Source organism: Urocitellus parryii, chromosome 4, assembly GCF_045843805.1.
Source record: "Urocitellus parryii isolate mUroPar1 chromosome 4, mUroPar1.hap1, whole genome shotgun sequence".
NCBI classification, from domain to species: Eukaryota; Metazoa; Chordata; class Mammalia; order Rodentia; family Sciuridae; genus Urocitellus; species Urocitellus parryii.
This window is the reverse complement of record NC_135534.1, coordinates 102,086,174-102,107,146: the sequence shown is the minus strand read 5'-3', so window position 1 is coordinate 102,107,146 and position 20,973 is coordinate 102,086,174. Positions and strand designations below refer to the sequence as shown.

Sequence of the window (20,973 nt, the reverse complement as noted above, 5' to 3'; positions counted from 1 at the left end):
TACCTGTCTTCATCAACACTTACCTTTTGCCTTTTTTATAACAGCCATTCTAACACAGTGTGAGGTGATCTCCACTGTTACTTTAATTTGCATTTCCCTGATGATTAGTGACATTGAACATTTTTTCATACACGTATTGGTCATTTATATTCTTTCCTTCAAGAAATGTCCATTTAAGTCCTTTCCCCATTCTCTAATCAGATTATTTCATTTTTTACAAAGACTGTTGTTTTGGTTTTCAGGATTAGTTGTGTAATATATCTGTACTTTATATATTTTTTGTGAGTAGGGTAGGGATGTAGTTTTTTTAATGCATGTATATCTTACTTTCTGAGAACATTTGTTGTGAAGACTGTCTTGTCCTCATTGTTTCATTTGTCAGAAGCACATGTCCATATTTGCAGGGCCTTTACTCTCCTCAATTCTGTTTCATTGATCTTTGGCTCTCTTTTTTTTCTTTTTTGTATCAGTGCTACAGTATTCTACAGCTTTAAGGAAAGTCTTGCTGTTTGGAAAGTGAGTTCTTTAAACTTATTTCTTTCTAGCAGTAATTTGATTACTTTTAGCATTTTATGTTTTCTTAGAAGGTTTGGTGCTAAGAGCCATAGCCAAGTAATATGATGCATGGCGTTTTTGGTTGAAAGTTGATGCCAGCTAGCCATTGAGATGATATGATTATGTTAAGATTTGCATTCATATGGATTGGACTTCTGCTGTTCACTTTGGCCTGCTATGGGACTCCTGGAGAGTTCCCATTGGTTGGGGAAGTATAGTAGGAGGGAATTCCTGGGGAGGAACTTCCTCTGGGGTTCCGGGAGAACGGATTTTTCCCGGAGGCATATGGGGCATTGGCAGCAGTTTCAAAAAAATAAAGTTTGTTCCTGCTTGAGTGGCTCGTGATTTTGTGCCTAGCCAGACTGTGGCAGTTTGGAATCATATTTTCAAATTATATTCAACTCCATGCACACATATAATCTGTTAAGACTATGATTGGAGTTGCATTGAATCTACAGAATGCTTTAATCCTTGAGGTTGTGGATTGTGTATATGTGTATAGAGATCTTACATATCCTCTATTCTGTTTAACCCTAACCATTGAGTTAACCACTGTTTTAAAATTTTTTAGTTGTAGTTAGACATAATACCTTTATTTCTTTTTTTATGTGGTGCTGAGAATCAAACCCAGTGCCTCACATTGTGCTAGGCAAATGCTCTGCCACTGAGCCATAACTCCAACCCAAGTGTCTCTTTTTGATAGTTTACTGAGCTGTACTTTGAAGTTTTGTGCATATTTGTAAGACATAATAAATATTTGACAATAGTAAAGATTTTAAAAATACAGTAGATCAAAAAGTACCAAATATCTAGGATTAAGTATAATGAAAGATGTATACAAACTTTATGAAGAGATACCATGTAGTTTTAATTGTGTCATATAATTTTGACTTTTAAAGAAGCTGTTAGGTTTTGTATATTGAACTTGTGTGAGGGCACCTTCTTCTATTTAGGCTTTTGATTGTTTCCTAAGGGGATGAAGAAATAGGAGCAGTTACTCTATTCTTTTCTGACATGTACTGCAGTTCATGGGTGGATAGAGCTAGTGAAAGGTTCTTGGGTTTGTATCTGACTTATTAAGAAATGATCTTTGTGCTTCACTCAAGAATTGATGTTGCTTGTAGTTTGGGGGTAGATAAATTTTCTCAAGTTAGGTAATTTTTGTCTATTTCTACATTATTATTAGTTTTCTACACAACATATGAAAGATTTTTGTTCAGTTTTTCTGAATTGTTAGTTTTAATTTTATCAAATTTTTTGTTTTAAATCAGGTAACAGTGAAATATTGTCTGGAGCGGCTGGGGATGTTGCTCAAGCAGTAGCGCGCTCACCTGGCATGCATGCAGCCCAGGTTCAATCCTCAGCACCACATATAAACAAAGATGTTGTATCCGCCGAAAAATAAAAAATAAATATTAAAAATTCTCTCTCTTTTTTCTCTCTTTCTCTCTCTCTTTTTTTTTTTAAATAAGAACCACACTGCAATGTGGAACTTATATAAAAAAAAAGAAATATTGTCTAGAGGCTAAATACAACTACCACATTTTTAAGTGCCTATGATCTCAGAATAGTTTTTGCATTTATGAACAGTTTGTGAAAATAAAAATAATAATATTTTCTGAAAAGTATAAATTATATGAAATACAAGTTTCCTTGTGCATTCATTAAATTTTATTGAAACACAACACACTCATTTGTTCACATGTTATCTGTGGCTGCTCTTGCAGTACAAAAGTGCAAAAGTGGAGAGTAGAGCAGTTGTGACAGAGGCAAGATAGCCTGCAGATTCCAAAATAGTTACTATGTATATCTTTACAGAGAATGTCATGTGACTGTTTTAAAGCATCACGACAATAACATGTTTATTCTTTTCTACTTTTCCATTGGTTCAGCCAGGAGTAACCAAAGATCATTACCCAAAATTGCTTCAAATATGAAAACACTCATTATCACACATATTCATGCTTCAGGCATGGTATGGTCATTCTTAATATATGATTTTTTTTAACTTTGTATCTCATCTCCATTCTTATTGTCTTTCTTTTAAGTTTCTCACAAATAATTCCATGGGTAGGTTCTTTTATGTTTGATTGTCTTAGTCCTTAAAATGAATAAAATTTCATTGAAAATACACAAGGGATGTGAAAATTGGTTCCTAGTGACTTTGCAAATATTTTATTTAGCAAATGTAGTTTAAGAACATGTTAATCTGACTCCCAATCACAACATCAGGTGGGTGGAGATTATTGGTGCCATATGCAATGGTCATGTCCCAGGCATCAATGACACTCACATTGAGATCTTTGAAAATGTCATTCAAGGTAAGATACTGAATGTAACCATGGAAGTCTCCAAACCTCTCTGTTTCTAAGTGCATCTCCCTGATATTTTCTGTCTTAATGATTACTTTAGTGTCTGGGCTTCTTAGGAATAGTCGTTCAATAGCTTGTCGAACACTGATGGACCTGCGAATGAAAACATCAATGGGGAAGGGTCTGAAGTGTTGGCCAAAGGTTATGACAATGGCTGTGTTTTTGTCACCTGAAATCTGGTCAATTTCCTGAGGGATATAACCTGCATCTCTCACAGAGTAGAGGTGAGAAGTGATAAAAGGATAGCTATGTTTTTTCCATTGTATCTGAGTATGTCTTTCAGCATCCAGAAGCAAATATTTCTTAAAAGGTCCAGTTCCATGAAGATCAAAAAATTTCAGTGCTGATTAAAAAAAAGTAAGATCTTTAACTAGAAGGCAGTGATTGATACTTTTAAAAAGAATATCTACCATGTCATGTATAATCACCATCTATAGTATTTTTTGGGGAAGCATTCTACCCTCTAGGATAAATTACCATTTTATATGTATGAAATGTCAATCAACATGTAAAATTTTCATTGGCATTTATAAAGAGGAGCAACATTTCTTATGAAAGAGGGAATGAAATAGATTTTAAATTAAGACTTAACTCTAGAAAGAAAAATGAAATTACCAACCAAACAACAACAACAAACAGCCTAAGTGAGAATAGATGGAGACCTCATTGAAAGTACTTTATGATTAGCCTGAACTTCCAAAAGAACATAAAGTAAGTACATACTTTTTGCAACTCTGGGTAAGTATTGGATCCACTGACGCAGTGTGGAGTCTCCCAGCAGGTAAATGAGTTTTCCTTTCAAGCAGCCATTGATCTTGTTTGTGTCTAGTTGAATCTGGTCACAAAATGTTGTTATCCACCTTCCTTGTAAAGTGTATCCACCAGGGACGGGAATCTTCTTTCCAATTTGGCATTTCTCTGTGCTCTTTTCTCTCTCTAGTGACAGAGATCCCATGGTGAGTGGTGTCAGTGGCATGTGTCAAACACCCAGCCTCCTCGCTTGGTCCTTCCCTTTCTTGGTCCCTTTATCTCTCCCTCTACTTTTGTCTTTTGTCTCTTACTGGAGATTTTTATGACCGCCAGCTTGTTTTAGGCACTGCTACTCTTTCTTCTGAGAGATTTTGAGTCATGCTGACTCCTCCCTGTTCATTTTCTCCCACCTGTGGCCATTAGCTAAGTCTCCATGTCGTTTCCTTTCTTTGCCATTCCTCTGATTCTGCAGTGACTTAATTTGGTTCTCTAATCTGAATGTCAGTGAATTACCGGTTGGTGTCTTTGTTATTGAGTCATTTACATTTGTTCCATCAATGAAGGAATAGTATGAGTTTTTCATGTTTAAAAGATGGCTTAAATGTAACCTGTACCATTTGAAAACCTTATAGGGCAGTTTCCTGCCCTATAAAATACCTAGATTGACCTAATGCAGTTTTTAATAGGACTTTAATAAAGTGTATCATGCAGCACCCAACAGAAACCATGATTCTGAGAAATTATTGCAGCCTGTTCCTCTGTAGCTGCAGGCTCTGTCATTGTCTGCCTTCAAAGGAATCCCCCGTGGCAGAGCACCAACTCTTTGCTGTGTCATAACAAAAGTCATCAAATGTCTACATCTTATTTCCTTGCCATTCTCTATGCTGTTGCCCTTCTGCCGAGCATTGTCTCATCTTTTAGGTTTTTTGTTTTTATTTTTATTTTTTGCAATGCTTGCAATTAGACCCCAAGTCTCATGCATTAAAGGCAAGCACCCTTCCACTGACCTGTATGTCCAGTACTCATAATTTAGATTTTGTTACATCAGCATTTCTGTATTACATTCACTTCCTGTACTGGATAGGAAACAAGTTGAATGCTATAAAATAGGCCAAAATAATGTCTTAAAATTGGAAATGTATTGTCCCTCACAGAACAGTTTCAGAGTGACCAGGCCAAGGTTAATGTGTTATTGCATCTTGTGAGGGACTTCTCTTTCTCTTATCTTGTTGTTCTACTATTGTTAACATATGGTTTTAGTCTTTCAGTCTAACAGGGCAGTTTCCTTTCTCACATTTAATCCACAGTTCAGCTAGTAGCAAGGAGATAAATTAAGAGGAAGGCAAGTTGTTTTGCCTTTAAAGGCATTACTTATAAGTTCCCCAGGCAATTTCTGTTCATACGTTTAGAAAAAAAATTTAATGTGAGCATAAAGTAGCCACAAGGAAAAGTGTCCATGGTCCCAGCTCAAATAATGATTACTCTTACCAAAAAGGAGAAGGGAATGGCTATTGGGAAATTACCAGCACTCAGTGCTTTATCTTCCTTGTTAATTCCCTCATAGACCTTGCAGTCTCTGGTTGCTTATGTCCACAGAATGGTATATTACACATGTAGACATTGTATTGTCAGCCCTTCATATCCATGGGTTCTCTATCAGTGCGTTGCACTCAATAACGGATGGAAAACATTCAGGAATAACTTTTACTTTTATCAAATGTGTATAGATCTTTTTCTTTTTATATTCTAAACAAAATGGTATGAACACTATGTATAAAGAATTCACATTGTTAGGCATTGTAAGTAATCTGGAAATGATTTAAAGTATATGGGAGCATGTACCTAGGTTATGTGCAAATACCATGCCATATTAGGTAAGGATTTTGTTGAACACAGGGGTTATCAAAACCAAACCCCCATGAATACCAAATCTAGGTGTAATTGGTAGACAGAGTGTCAAAATGGTACTGTTTTCAGAACTAAAAAATGTGGACTGGGCATGTAACTCAGTCGTGGAGTGCTCGACTAGCATGGGTGAGGCCCTGGGTTTAATGTGGAGTACCACACCCAAACTGAAAAATGTACTTAAAATACTTCTTAAATCCTGGTGGTTTTGCTTGCTAAATGGAGCCTTCCTAATTCTATGATTTTATTTGAATTTCAATGTGACCTTGTTGGGCTCCTAGGGGGCTTGATAGCTCTGCATTATGCATGATTGAATACTATAACACTAGAAACTTGAGACCCACAGTTACTAAATATTTTCCATCTCCATATTTTTTATTAAATTACAGATTGTGATGGGTACACTATACCCCCCAAAGATATTTGGGTTCTAATTCTTTAAATCTATGAATATGTTGCCTTCAAGAGGGAAAAAAAAACAGATGGCAAAAGGAATTTTCCAGATGTGACTAAGAATATGGATTTTCAGATGGAGAATCTAGGAAAAGGAGTTCAGTCTAATCTCATTGGTTCTCCATGGTGGAAGAAAGAAGCAGCAGGTGGACTAGAAAGTTGTAACTTGAAGATTTGACCTACCATTGTGGCTTTGAAGATGACAGAAGGCGCTAAAAGAAAGGAAGGCAGCCACTATAAAGCAGCTGAAAGTTACAACAAATTCTTCCTTAGAACCTCTAGAAAGGAACACAGGCCTGTTCCACCTTGATTGTAGCTCAGTGAGACAGATGTTGTACCTTGTGATATTAACACCAAGACAATATGTTCTTTTTACTTAAAGCCACTTGTTATAGCAGCAAGAAAAAACTAATGCTGAGGAAACTGATAACCTTCTCAACATGAAATCATCCCAATCAGAAAGAGTATATTTTCTTTTATGTATGAATTTTATTTTATGTCACATAGTAACATTTTAAATTAAATTGTCTTTGTGTAGGTCATGCTTATTATTTTCAGTTGTGAATTTGCTTTTTAAAACACAAGGAAGATCATACCACTGTCTTGCACGGTTGGTCTCCGTGGCTTTCTTTAACCTTCTAAATAAGCACTCTAATCCTCAGTTTATTTACTTAGCTTTTTCCTGTCTTTCTAGCTCTATCTTCTGCTACATTCTACCATATGCTCACTCCATTAGCTTATGAACACAATGTCTCACATAATTTTGCTTATGAGTAATTATACAGTAAAAAAGTTCTCACACTACAAATACAGGACACTTAATTATTCTAGTGAGGGACTTTTTTAAGTGTATGAATTATGCAATATTTTCCTTTATCTCAATGTATATATACAGTGGCAATTAGAAATTAGTTAAATTTAACTGATTCCCTGTATTATGTATTTCAATCTGGCAACTCTACCCATGATCTTTTTGAAGTTTCTGACTATTGATAACCTTCAGGGCTCGGTCAAATATATTTAAATTTAGAATAATTTTAAAATGATAAGTCCCAGCTTCTTATGATGACCCATAAACCCCTTATCACAGAGCCTCTGCTTCCCTCTTTAGCCATATTTCCTGATATGTTCAACTTTCCTACATACTTGTATTTTGTATTTTGCTTTCTTTATAGAGTTGGTACATTTATAGCAAGAACTTTTTTTTAGATCACAAGCTCAGTTTTTTTTTCATTTGCTCATGGTGCCTCCTATCTATCAAACCCTCAGTAAACACTTGAGGAATAAATGAATAAATATTGACAATATATCATTATAAGTTGCCTAGGATACTAATATTACTGGTAATCTCAGGCTTTATAAACAGTTATTTAAAGCTAAGTTATAAATAAATATAAACAGTATACTTTCATATATAACATTGCTCTGTATTTTCCATTAAAATATTTAATAAGATGGAAGCTCCATATAAAATTAAGTATACCAACTAAAATCAGGAGGTTATGCTGGCAGATATCAGGAAACTAAAACCACAGTATTCCCACTCTGAAGCTATCAAAGGCATTTGCACAGAACCTCAGACTCTGGGAGATGAAGGTAGGATATTTTACTTTCTTTTTTAGGATAAATCAAGATGAAATCTGGAATGAACAGTCTGAACTAATTTCCTTGAAACGATTTCTCCCTATGAAGTCTAGAATGATTAAGATCACTGACACCCTCTAGGGATTATGCTCCTGGAAGCACAACTAAAAGAAATAACACTGATAATTTTTCTCTGTTTAAGACACATGCCAAACATTACCCATCACGGGAAAAAGTGGACTTACTGTTACAATGGGAGACATTGATATGTTCAAGATCTTTCATCATTTCAACTCCCACTTTGGACCTTCAAAAAATAAGACAATAGATTAGCCTGTTGTGTGTCCACAAAGCCAGGCATCAGGCAACACTTGCTTATTTTTAAGCAAGGATATTTTTAACTTTCTTTAACTAAAAATTATTATTTCTGCTGTATATTTTGGGTAAATTGAGTACTGTAGATAAATTGGGATTTTGAAAGGTTTTCTCTCTTGCTGGGAGCACCTGAAGTCCAGGGCAGCTCTACTCATCTGTCACATGTAATGATATGCAATATTGTGTCATAGAATTTTAATTTTAATTCATAATATTATTTAGTCTGCATAATCTCTATGTGACTTCACATCACCTATTCAAGTTCATGTAATACATTTTTAAAATTACTGTGAACCTCTAATTGGTCAACCTAAGTTTTATCTCACCTAATTTCTCCAGCACAACTACCAGAGCACCCTGTCCAATTGCAAATGCAACTGCTTTATTCTTTAAAAACCTTGATTGTCTCCCTATCACTCACTGCAGGAGGCCAGGCTCTTTATCATGGCACATAGACCCCTTATCACAGAGCCTCTGTTTCCCTCTTTAGCCATATTTCCTGATATGTTCAATTTTCCTACATATTTGCTTTCTGAGGATCATTTGAAGAAAGGTAATTTATTGTCTGTGCTCACTACTGTATCCTCAGTATCCATCAATATGGCTGTCAGAAAGTAGTGTTCACACTGATGTGTGAATAAAAGAACACTGTATTTCTTTCCTCCACTTGACGAAGTCTAACTGACTCTTCCTACTTCAAACTTATTTTCTTACCTCTACCTTCTCTTTTCTTCAACCAAACATATATTGTGTGTAAATAGAGGCAGGCAGGGAGAGGTTATGGGTAGGAGGGTTCAGGTACCCAGTACAACAGATGTACTCTGTTCTCTGTAGGGGGGTCTTTTTAGACCCAATTATGAAAGGAAAGGGTAAAACATGATCTCATCCTTGATGTGATTTAGACATGAGGATGATTAGTGCTTAGAAGGAGATTAAAAACAAAACAGTGAGTACAGAGAGACTCCTCATGTAATTGTGTTTTTCTTTGTGTGTGTGTGTGTGGTCTTTCCTAGGACTCTCATCATTTCCTCATTATGGTGGAGGTAGTGAATATGATACTTCAAAGAGCTCTGCTGATGTTAACATTCAGCATCTCTTTTAGTTATCTGGATAATGTCTATAAATACCCCACAAAGGTAGGAACAGTTTTCTCCAGTTTGGTCTGAAGCCTCCACCTGTGACTCCAGCAACTTAGAACTAAAGTCAGTTCTTACCCTTCCCTCCAACTCCAGCTCTGCATTCTTTCTTTCCTTCTCTGTCTCATGTCAGAATTGTGAATAGTTTGGGATTTAGTGAGTTGAATAGATAAGAAGTCAAAATTTGGAAAACTGGGTAAGATACTGGAATACATTTTATTTTCCAGGCTTGGTCTCTGCTCTAATTTCTCATAAGCATATTTTCTTGAAAGCTTAAGGAAAAAAAAAAGAGTCTGAGCTTGACTTTGAAATTTTCTAAGAAAGAAATTGCTCAGAATATAACATTGTACTGTCACCAAATGAAGGGAAAATAAGTTATCATGGCACAGTCAAACAGATTTTGGCAGACTGGAAAGTGAAAAGGAAGTAGACTGAGGCTTATGGAAAGTTTCCAAATGAATAAAAGATTCTAGGACTAATAGGTGACCAGGTTCGCTCACAGTTTTTGGATTTGTGATGAGAATCTCCTTTTGAAAACCCTCAAAGTGGCCCATGAAGAAGTCCCAATAGTTCATTCTCAAGAATGAAGCATTTTCCATTTCAATGGAGAATAAGGAGATTAGAGAGTGAGCATCTGTTTGTTTGTGAGCAGAAGGAGAAAAACCTAGTGTGGCTACTGCCAAGATGGATAGGGGAAACATGGGCACTGAGGTTAGAGGAGTCTGTTCAACCAGGGCTTCCAGGAACTGATAGGTCACAATGGGGAGAGGTAGAAGGACTCCTCCACCATGAACACTGTGTACTAAGGCATCTCTGATCATGGTATCAACTGGAGATGACCCACAGTAGTTGGCTATTTAGAAAGATTGCTCAGGCTGCTGTATACAATCGGTTCAAGGAGGATGTGATTGATGATGGGAGGGAGACCAAGTGGGAAGCCATTACAGTCATGTAGGTGAGATGATGATGGTCTCAACTTGGATAGCAGCACTGGAAATGGAGAGAAATGGATGAATGAAAAACACACTTCAATGCCAGAATCTGTGAAATATGGCATGGGAAGTAAAGGAACATGATCTTATGATATCCTTATCAAGGAATCCTTTTTTGGTGATGTATTTGAACATACAACAGAACTGTTTTCCATGGAGCATATTTTTTTTTTTAAAACCTATGTCTATAGTAAAATATATGGTCAAATGTGACAATACTGGTTTCCTTGAGAAGTACAGGCATATATATTATATAGTTCCAACTTATGTAGCCCACCTTGAGCTTACTTCAACCAAAATGCACACTATGGTGTGCTGTCATGGACACTGGTCTCCATGCAGATACTGTGTGTCTGATTTTAACCTTTAGAATAGAGGAGGCATCTGAGAAGATCCTGCTTAATATTGAGACAGGCAATGTAGCTCTGTTTGGGGACACCACTCATTGTATTAAAATATACTTACTTATGGAAAAGTCTCTTTTCTGTGGCAGAAAGATAAGAAATTCTTCGGTTCATGGTGAACACATGGGTCAGGGCCTCACAGGGCATGTGTTGAGGCTTTATGCAGTAGAAGGCTTCCTGGTCTCTCCCGTACAGGTAGGTGCATAGTTCAGAGCTAGAGTTTAGGGTCAGGCCACATTCAGTGAAGACTTGGGAGGTGCCATTAACAAATTTACCTTTGAAAATAATTTTATCGTAGCCTTGGTTCCTTGCCCTCCAGAGAGCTGACACCCCTTCACTGGGGTGGATGAGCAGGAGAGACAGGGAGACCTGGCCCTCCCAGAACAGAGTGAAGCTGACAAGGTAGGTGCCATTGTGGAAGTCTGTCACCTTTCCTGAAGCACCTGCTTTCAGGGCTGGGGAGGACATCCTGGCCCTGAGGAAGTCCCCTCCATATTCCTTCCTGTGTCCCAGGTGGTCCCTGGCCTCCAGCAGAATATCCAGCTGGTCCCCCCTGCAGTATGTGTCTCTAGGGTTGAGGAGGATGGCTGTGCTGTGTGTGGCACTGGTGGTGGTGTCCTCATGGGTGAAGGGTCTGGGTGGGATCAGCTGGTCTAGTTTCCCCAGGATCTCCTTTATTCTCAGCTCAGTCTCTGTAGGTGAAGTTTCCCTTTGTTTCTTGGCAATACAGTTTCTCAAACTGAAGGAGAACTGAAGAATGAGGGGAAAGGATATATTTACTACCAACAGATAATAGGGCTTGCTTTTCAATATAAATTAGCATGATTCAGTTTATAAATTTCCACAAGATTAAGTTACATGTCAGTGTTGAATTCAAACTAGTTTTCAGTCATGAAATTATAGGAATTGATTTCCAGGTAGTGTGACTTCCTCTGCTGCCAACACATGGTTTCTTTGGGGGTCATTGGCTTATAAAGTAACTGGATAAAATAAATATTTGTATTTTCATTATTTGATTTTATTGTTTTCACTTTGCCATCTTTTCATTTATGTTTTCCTTATAAGAATCTTATAACCATTTTATACACAATATGGAAAACAGAGTAAATATTATAAAATATGATCATAAGTTTTGCTGTCCTTTTAGTAGTATATATTTTAATATTTTCATTCTTTTCCTGTCATGAGTATATTTTACCTATTTGTAATCATACTGTATATGTGGCTTTAATACTTTTGCAAGTAACATCATGTACTATAAATATTTTAATATTGTTACATAATTTTGACTATTATTTTTAATTGTCGCATAACATTCCACCAATAACATGTAACACAGGTGCACGGCATATGATATTGGATAATTGGATTATATATAATTTTCATTTTACTTAACACTTGAATAGTTTCTCCCCTTTCATATAAGGATTCATGATTATATCTTAATGACAGATTCCTGAAGATGAAATTACCAGATCATTTATTACTGAAATAAATATTAAAGAATAGTTTTATTCATTTTGACTGATGAATTCTAAAGATTATATTTTATATTATCATCAGCAATGTGTAAGACTACCCTTTATGTCACACCAATGTCGCATTGATCAGTCTAGCAAATAGGATGTAAGGGCTATAAATAATGTAAAGTAAAATAAGAGACTTAGTCAATTGAAATATTTATCTACCTGACAATAAAGACCACCATATGCATCTGCATAATGAAGTAACTGGAGGGAATGTTTCTACCAATTTAAAACCTGTTCAGGTTCCAGGAGTATCTCATGCCAGAAAGGCCACTTACCAGAGACCTTCATGATAGCAGACTAAAATCACTCAGGGGAACCAGGGTTAGAAGCCTACCCCTGATGTTCATTGACTTGTTTGATTTTTACTTTGTTCTATTTTCTAACAATAGACTGCTATTTGATATATATATATTGAACCTAGTATTTCCTCTGTTACAACTTTTGTCCAAGATATTTCTGGAACAAGATATTGAAGTGTGCCCACATAATTACATAGCATCATGTATAGATAGCTGTTTGGATAAAGGGTCATACAAAATTCACCTTCTAATTAATGACTCTGGATAACCCCATGGTTACTTACAGAAAGGGATTATCCTCATATATCACAGTTAGATTTTTTGAAACATTTATTTTTTAGTTGTAGGTGGACACAATACTTTTATTTTATTTTTATGTGGTGTTGAGGATCAAAGCCAGTGTCTCATGCATGCTAGGTGAGCTGTCTTCCTGACCCACAATACCAGTCCCTCAATTTAAATTTTTGATTAAGTTATTGAACACTGTTAATAAAACTGGTTTTAAATTTGACCAGTGAAAATGGAAAATTACTATTACATTTATTTTAATATCAGTATGTTTTCAACTTTATTTTTCTTCCAATAGTTGTTTTACTAATGTATTTTTTTGTGTGAATTGCCCCAGTTACCTCACTCTTTTAACAACCTGGTATAAAACACACACACACACACACACACACACACACACACACACATACACACATACACATACTAGGATTGCCATGTGGAATGTTTGTTGGTTTTCCCATCAAAAAATATTCAGATATTATAGCTGTATCCTGCAGTGAAGTGGTACCAGGAGGTAAAGAACTTTAGAGAGGGGATTAGACAAGGGGGTAGGGCCCTTATGAATGAAATTAGTGCTTTTATAAAATAAGACACATCAGAGAAACAAAACAAAAATAAAAGAGATCCTGGAGAGATCATTTGCCCCTTCCACCTCATGAGGACACAATGAGCTGACTGTCTGAGAATCAGGAAGCAGGTTCTCCCCGGATATCGAATCTGCCAGTGCCTTGGTCTTAGACTTCCTGGCTTCCAGAAATGTTAAATAAATTTCAGTTCTTTATAAACCACTCAGTCTCTGATATTGTTAGAGCATCACAAACAGACCAAGACAAGGGTTTTATACAAATATACACATGTGCACAGGCACAAATTTCTCATATGTATATACATATCCTTCACATATATGCATATATTAATATATATGGACCCTTTTTAGAAAACCTAATATATTTTGCTCCCCTTTCATCTAACCACATATCTAATTTAGTACATAATTCTTTTCTCTTTCATTTTCTCATCCAATATGTTCCATTCATTTGCCAAAGATTTTGAAGGACCTGGCTTCTAGTTCTCTTCATTACTGAAGCCCGGACATCCTCTAGGTACATGGCAAGAGCCATGGAGGCAGATCCTCTAACACCTAGATTCTTTTTGCTTCTGAAGGTCTCAGACATCATATGACATATGGCAATTCAACTTCCGATAATCCTGCCCAACTTAAGTATAATCACACTTTTTCTTTCCTACTTTCTATACTTTTTTTCTGCAGCTTCTTTTGTAAGAATTTAAATGTAATATAATGTCTCCCATATTATGGAGAGAAAACATTTGAACCCCTTATTCTCCTTTAATGGCTACCGTACCTTTTGTTTGTCCTGTACCCCTATCAATCAAGTGTCTCAAGAAATCTCTTTTATCCCCATTCTCTCTCACTCTCTTCTCAGCCTGCTTCTTATTTTGCTCCTCAGAGTTATTAACAAACTTTTTGTCATTAACTGTGGTGAGCCGTTTCTGTGTACTGTGGCAGCCATTACAAGATGGCGCTGGTCTCCGCTGTAGTCTGTGACAAACAACTCCTTATCAGGATGAGTTGGCACGCTGTGACTTGGCACCCTATGAGAAAAGTCCACGTGGCAGTTGTGCATTGGGGCTTTATCTGCTTTATTAAGGCTGGGGCACACTGGAGTAGGGGGAGAATCAAGCTAAAAGACATGTCAAAACAAAGGCCTGAATAAACTGCTGAAGGAAGAATCCTGTGTCGTGTTTCCTTTGCTGGCAAGGGGTCTCGACAATTAACAAACTTTTTCTTCTCACTCTACTGCTCACCCACAGGAATGTCTCAGACTCCAATGACTTCAGCTGCTATTTGTAGTCTAATACTTTCTAATTCTAATATTTTCTAAGCCAGATCTTTTCCAGCCATAGGTCTGTTTATTCTACAATATATAGAAGCAACATCTCCACTTACATCACTATAATGGACCTGGACCTAGACTACTCATAGCTAACTTTATCTTCTCTCCTCCAAATATATTTCTCCCAGTGTGGTAGGAGAACTTCAATAAATGGCATCACCAGCCAAGCAGTTGTACAAACCTGGAATATAATGCCTGGTTAGCCCCATCTCCTCCCCTCCCATAGTCAGTCAATCTTGCTGTCAATTCCATTGTTAAATTCACTGACTTTTCTCCCTCTTTATTATTAAGACCTTATTTCAAGTCACCATTACTTTCTCAGATCAGATCTCCAAACAGTCTTTCTTTACTTAGTTATTTACCAATTATTCATTAAACATCTACAGTATGCCAGACACTGTTAATGAATGAATAATATGTAAATTCTTGCCTTCCTAGAGACCAAGATAGATAATAATCAATGAACACCATAAATCAATAAATTATATACTATAGTGAAAGTGAAACATATTATTGCAACATAAGAAGTCAAACATAATAAGAAGAATCCAAAGAGGTTGTATTAAGGCTGGTTTTAGTATTAAATAAAAAGATGTACTAAATGGTTGGAAGGAGGAGAAACTGGAAGCAAGACCAGTTAAGAAAAACTGCAGAAAGGGGAAATATGAGAAATGTTAACTGGCCTACATAGAAAATGATAATTATAAAAAATTAAAACCCTGAGATGAAGATAGAGAACTGGAATAGAGACTTAATTGAATTAGAATCTCCAAGGCCAAGGGAGGAGAGAACCTTGAGGTGGGATGCTTGGCAGTGCCAAGTGGTACAGAGATTCACCTGTCTCCAGAACAAACAGTAATTGTGCATATATTGTCAAAGAACTAATGCTGAACAGAGAACCCTCTCCTCCACATTATCTGCTAAGATCACATGTTTTAAACATTTCTTTTCTTTTCTTTTGGTACTGGGGATTGAACTCAGGAGCTCTTGCCCACTGAACCACATCCCCAGTCCTATTTTTTATCTTATTTAGAGACTGGGTCTCACTGAGTTGCTTAGTGCCTTGCTTTTGCTGAGCTTGACTTTTGACATGTGATCAACTTGTTTCAACCTCCCAAGCCACTGGTATTATAGGTTTGCTCTACTGTGCCTAGCTTCACTTTCATTTCTTGCCCCAATAATGGGGAACATTCAAATAAAATCACTGTGACTCTCTATGAAATTCTGAAAAAATTCTGAGACAATTCCTACCTTTGTGTGGCCTTTTGAAGTGAAGTAAATGACCCACAAAGCTAAGATAACCATCAGCATCAGGATGCATTTGTGAGGTTTGGCATTTGAAAACAACATAAGTATCCTAGAAGATAAATAATCGCATTAAGTCAAACCACCATAATGTATCTCTGTACACTTTGGTTCCTCCTTAGCAATTTTCACAACAGGGTAATGTTGTTCTGTGTTTGTAGAAAGTTCATTTATTCTGGAAATCAGAAACAAAGTTCTTCCCTGAGGCAGGAACACATCTATTTGAAGGACTCCTGGCTGCTTACTCTCAGGTTAATTCTCCGGGTATGGAGGCCCATCCGGTCACACCTTCTTCTCTCATCCAGGACTTGGTGTGGACAGCAAGGAGTTAGCAATCAGTCACTCAAAGAGATATGTTTCTTTGCTGCCCCCTTTCCCTGCCATTAGAGCTTACCAGTGAGGTCCAAAGGTACGCACCTATGGATGACTATCTGCTTCAGCATGTTCTCAGATCCACCTGTACCAATTTCAGCTGTCCACAGAGTCTGCTTGTTCCAAGAGGTCTTTGCATTTATTTCAGGGTTGGAGTTTCCTCTTAAGCTTCATTGATTTCTCTGAGGCCACAGGAAGCTCTGAAGTTTGCTTTTAGAGAAGATCATTTCAGGGAAGGGCAGGCTCAGTCATCTTTGGCAGAGGCTTCAAGTACTCACACCACACATTTCCCTACCTTGTGCCTTTGTTTAGCTGTCACATTGGATTAGTCAGTTATGTCCCATTTGACAGAAGCACCCAGAAAATTGGAAAGAAAGACCCAAGCCCTATCCTGTATCTGAGTCCTGTCCCAAGAATTGATCTGGCTGGTTCTTCACAGTATTTGGATGCTTTCCTGATACGTCTAGGATTTAGATTTATATTTTATATCCTCCTTGGTGAGTAGAGCTCTTTCTGCTTCCTAGTTTCCATGACCTTCTGTTGTAATATTCTGCCTCCTTCAGGCCCACGGCCATCTACCAATCATGGACTGAATCTATGAAACCATGAACCAAAATAATTGTTTCCTCTTGTATGTTATTTTTGTCAGGTATTTTGTTCACATTGATGAAAAAAACTGACTGAAACATAGGAGAAAAAAATCGACCCTTTTTTTGTTTGTTTGTTTGCTTGCTTCATTTTAGGATTGGCTTATTTCACGTGACATGATGGTTTCCACATCCATCCATTTACTGGCAAATGTCATAAAATGATTCTTCATTATGGCTGAGAAATAGTCCATTGGGTATATATACCACAATTTATTTATGCATCATCATGTATTAGACAAAGGGGAATAAAGGGAAGGGAAAGAGATAGGAAAAGGAAAGACAGTTGAGTAAATTTGACGTAATTTTTCTCTGTACAAATATGTATATACTACAGTGAATCTCACCATTTGTACAACCACAAGAAATTAATTTAAATTAATAATAATAACTGCAAGGACACTCACAGAGTCCACGCTAAGTCCAAGGACCACATCACACACCAGAAGTTCACACAAGAGATTTATTGTTGGTAACACAAGGTATACCTTTGACAAGACTGTCCCTCTGAGGAGAGTAGAAGTCTGTTGGTACTCACAGAGCAGCTTTATACCCCACAAGAGGAATCTCAAAAACTGCTAAAGAGTTTAAGCTGAGGTGGGGTTAATGATTTTTTTTTTTTTTAAGTAGACACATGTTCTTACAAGAAGTTAACAGCATTGCCTCAGAATCAAATCTTTGGAACCTCTAGATAAAATGGCTCCTGACCTAAAATGGTGAATCTGATGCCAATATTCCTCTTTTTGTTTTTATAGATACCTGGTATGGGGATGATGCTCTTTCTTCTTTCGCTTCTTCCTGTTGGTTAAGGGCAAATAATCACATTCCTATAGAGGTAGTTAGGGAGGGTTTTAGGTAGGAGCAGAGTTTCTGGAGTCAGGGAAGTTGACCGTGAATTGTAGGTCTCAGACTTGGGTATCAAGGGCTGGTAGTCTTTCTAGATGGGAAGTATTTCTAAATCCTTGGGTAGGACAGTTAATTGGGTAAAAGTATGAGTGTCTGGGTCTGTTCAGGTGAAGACAAAAATGATCTAGGCTTGGGAGTGTAAGAAAATGGAGAAGAAGATATCTTTTAAATTCAGAAGTGAAAAATGAGTGGTATGTGAAGGAATGATATAGAAGAGTGTGTATGGGTTGGAAACTACTAGGTGAATGGGGATTACAGCCATATTAATGAGGCAAACATCCTGTATGAGTCTGTAGGATCTGTTTGGTTTCTTGACTGTTAGGATGGGTGTGTTAAAAGGGGAAATTGTTTGTTTTTGGAGAAGATCAGAGATCAAAGGTTTGAGACCCTTGAGGCTCTGGAGGGAAAGTGGATATTGGGGTCATGCTGGGAAAAAGGTGGAGTTCTTGAGATATATTATCAAGGGAGGGTGGCGGGCAGCTATGGAGGGGTTTTGGAGCCCCCAGATTGAGGGATCAACCTCTGATGTAGATAAGGGGTAAGAGGGGCCCTCAGAATGTGTCTAGAGTACTAGTGTTATAGTTAAAGCTTTGTCCCAGGGTTTCATAAACTGACTTCCAGACCACTCACATATAATCGAATCAAGCCTTTATTGAAGCACATCGGTGGCGGCTGACCAGAACATAAAGCTGTTCCCCTGATCAGCCCCGAACAATTTCAAGGACACTCCTTATAAGCCTGAAAACCGCAAAAGGGATGTTCAGGGGGTCTAGCCAATGCAAGCAAGCCAGGTTACAGAAGCAGGACAGTGCAGTCAAGGGGAGGGAAGCCTAACCAATCACAGTTAGCCCAGTCACCCCAGTTACAGAAACAGAGCCCCGTTACCCTAGTTACAGAAACAATGCCCCATTAGTAGTTCCGTGTTCTTAAAGGTTTCTATAGCAAAAGGAAAAGAACATCTTGCTCCAGTCATGACTCTTCTACTTGGCATGGTTGTTTTACAGGATGAAGTCATAAAACAAAATGGAGTCACATTTGCTCCTACTATCACACTAGCAGGAGGGAGACAGAAGGCAAGGTGGAGTTGAGGTGAGACTCAGGAGTGAAGGTAATGGAAGCTCCAACTTTGGCTAGGAGATCCCTACCTAAGAGAGGAAGTGGGCAGCAGTGATAACCAGGAAGGAAGGGGAAAGGGTAATGCCTGGAAGATGCAGTGAAGCAAAGGGGTTTGTAGGGGCTGGTAAGGTAGTCCTCCTACCCCCCAAATAGAGAAATGAGATAGAGAAGTAGGTCCCCAAAACTCCTTTAGGACCGAGTATGTGGCTCCAGTGTCCAAGAGAAAAGAGATGGGCCTACCTGCTCCCACAATGGTTACCCTGGCTCCTGAGGAGTGATGGTAGTGGTCAGGTAAGGGGATCCCAGGCTTCTCAATCACCCATTGCCAAAGATGTGCTTGAAAGGTTTCAGAGCCAGATGGCCTTTCACCTCTTGGTGTGTGAGAACAGTGACATCCCAGTGTCCTTCCTGATGGCATTTGGGACATGACCAGGAAGATTCCAGGGATTCGGGCACACTCTGGCCCAATAACCTATTTAACCACATTTGAAGCAGGGGCCATGGGGTCCCCCTAGCTGCTTCCTTGGGAGCAGGGATGCTCAAGTGCCAGTGGATGGGACAGGTTGAAAGGCCTTGGCCAGCATCTGGTATAAGTGTTTACAGGCCTTCTCATCCCTCCCATTATGCACCTTAAAAGCCACTGCCAGAACCTCTGCTAGAGGAGTTAGGGGTCCCTTCTCTAGGCATTTGAGTTTAGTCTTAATGTTGGGGAAGCTCTGGGAGAAAAAGTAGGTGGTTAGCAATGGTCTCCCATCTGGGGTTTTAGGGTCTAGATTGGTGTCCTTAAAAGGGCCTTTGTAAGGTGGTCCAATAACATTCAGAGATTTTCATTTTGGTCCTGAATAATTTCTGGAGTTTCTCATAGTTAATAGCCTTATGGGTCAGTTTTCTTAGTCCTGCCATGAATCAGGTAATAAATTGATCCATCCAGCTAAATTGTAATCCCAGGTGGGGTCATAATCAGGGACGGCTCAGTGCTAATTGGGTTAGTGGGCAAGGTTTGGTGGACGTTGTCTGCATAGTTTCTGGCCTGTTTCCAAACTTGCCTGTGTTCCTCAGGTGGGAGTGTGTTGGGAAGGATCATATGGATGTCATGGAAAGTTACATGGTAGGATTGGGTTAGATACTGGAATTCCTTAATGTACCCTGAAAGATTGGAGGTGAAGGACCCTAGCCTTTTTTTGATTTGGGAGAGGTCACTAAGGGAGAAAGTGATGAGTACCCAAACAATTCCCTCTGACCCTGCTACTTCACGAAGGGGAAGCAGAGGTGTGGGCTGGGTAGAGGGGTCTGTGTGAGAGTGAGAGCGAGTAATGGGACTGAAAGTAGGTGAGGGGGGGTCCTGGAGGAATTGGAGCAGAAGGTCAAGAGTGGTGGGGAGATCAGTGGGATCAAAGTCTGGGGTTTCAGGAGAATCCTCAGGTTGAGGTGAGAGGTTTTAAGAGCAAGGAGAACCTGGGCCATAAAGCAGGAAGAGCAGAGGAATGGTTTGAAATGAGGAAAGAGAAGACCTGAACATAGGGGACCTTTTTCCATTTCCCTGAGTGTTCACAAAAGTTAAAAAGGTCCCTCAAAATATTGGGATCCATAGTGCTGTTAAGCAGCCATTTGGAATCATTGTCTAAGGTAGAGAGGGGCCAAATTTGGTTGTGAAGATGAAATTTTTTCTGTACCTTTAAGTCAGGAGTAAGGCAGAGTGAGTCTAAACTTGCTAAAAGGCAACCCAAAGGGGTGCCTGAGGGGATGGCAGAGGTGGCTGTACCCATGGCAAGAGAGAGTCAGCCATCCTCTGTGCTCTCTTATACCCAATGAGGAAGAGCTAACTTCTCTGGGAATAGTCACTACCTCAGTTCGATAGCTGGGACTAAGACTCATAGGGGTTCTCAGTGCCTGGCACCAGGGCTTTTTAGCACAAAAAGTAACTGAGATCCAGAGAGAGATCTTTTGCCAGGGGTGAGACCTTCCTACCTAATGGACTCAGTTGACTGTAGGGATCAACTGCAGCTCTGAAAGCTGTGGTTGGGAGTGCAATGGGAACCCTGGGAGTGATGGACATTCAAAATGGTCAC

At 38.4% G+C, this 20,973-nt stretch overlaps 1 protein-coding gene across 1 annotated transcript; it reads right to left on the bottom strand.

The window, feature by feature from the left end:
* Window positions 1–2,734: 2,734 nt before the first annotated feature.
* On the bottom strand, window positions 2,735–11,222 carry LOC113188150 (NXPE family member 1-like). The gene is made up of 4 exons (XM_077797737.1): window positions 10,588–11,222; window positions 7,865–7,926; window positions 3,651–3,863; window positions 2,735–3,270 (listed from the first exon to the last, which is right to left on the bottom strand). The coding sequence occupies exons 1-4, from the start codon at window positions 10,992–10,994 to the stop codon at window positions 2,735–2,737; spliced, it is 1,218 nt and encodes a 405-aa protein (XP_077653863.1). The 5' UTR covers window positions 10,995–11,222.
* Between the last annotated feature and the right edge of the window lie 9,751 nt (window positions 11,223–20,973).

Coding starts and splice junctions, on each gene's coding strand:
- LOC113188150 (XM_077797737.1), bottom strand. CDS start 10,994: ATGTCCTCCCCAGCCCTGAAAGCAGGTGCTTCAGGAAAGGTGACAGAC. Junction 3,864..7,864: donor CAATGTCTCCCATTGTAACA/GTAAGTCCACTT, acceptor CTCTGTCACTAG/AGAGAGAAAAGAGCACAGAG. Junction 3,271..3,650: donor CTTACCCAGAGTTGCAAAAA/GTATGTACTTAC, acceptor TTTTTTAATCAG/CACTGAAATTTTTTGATCTT.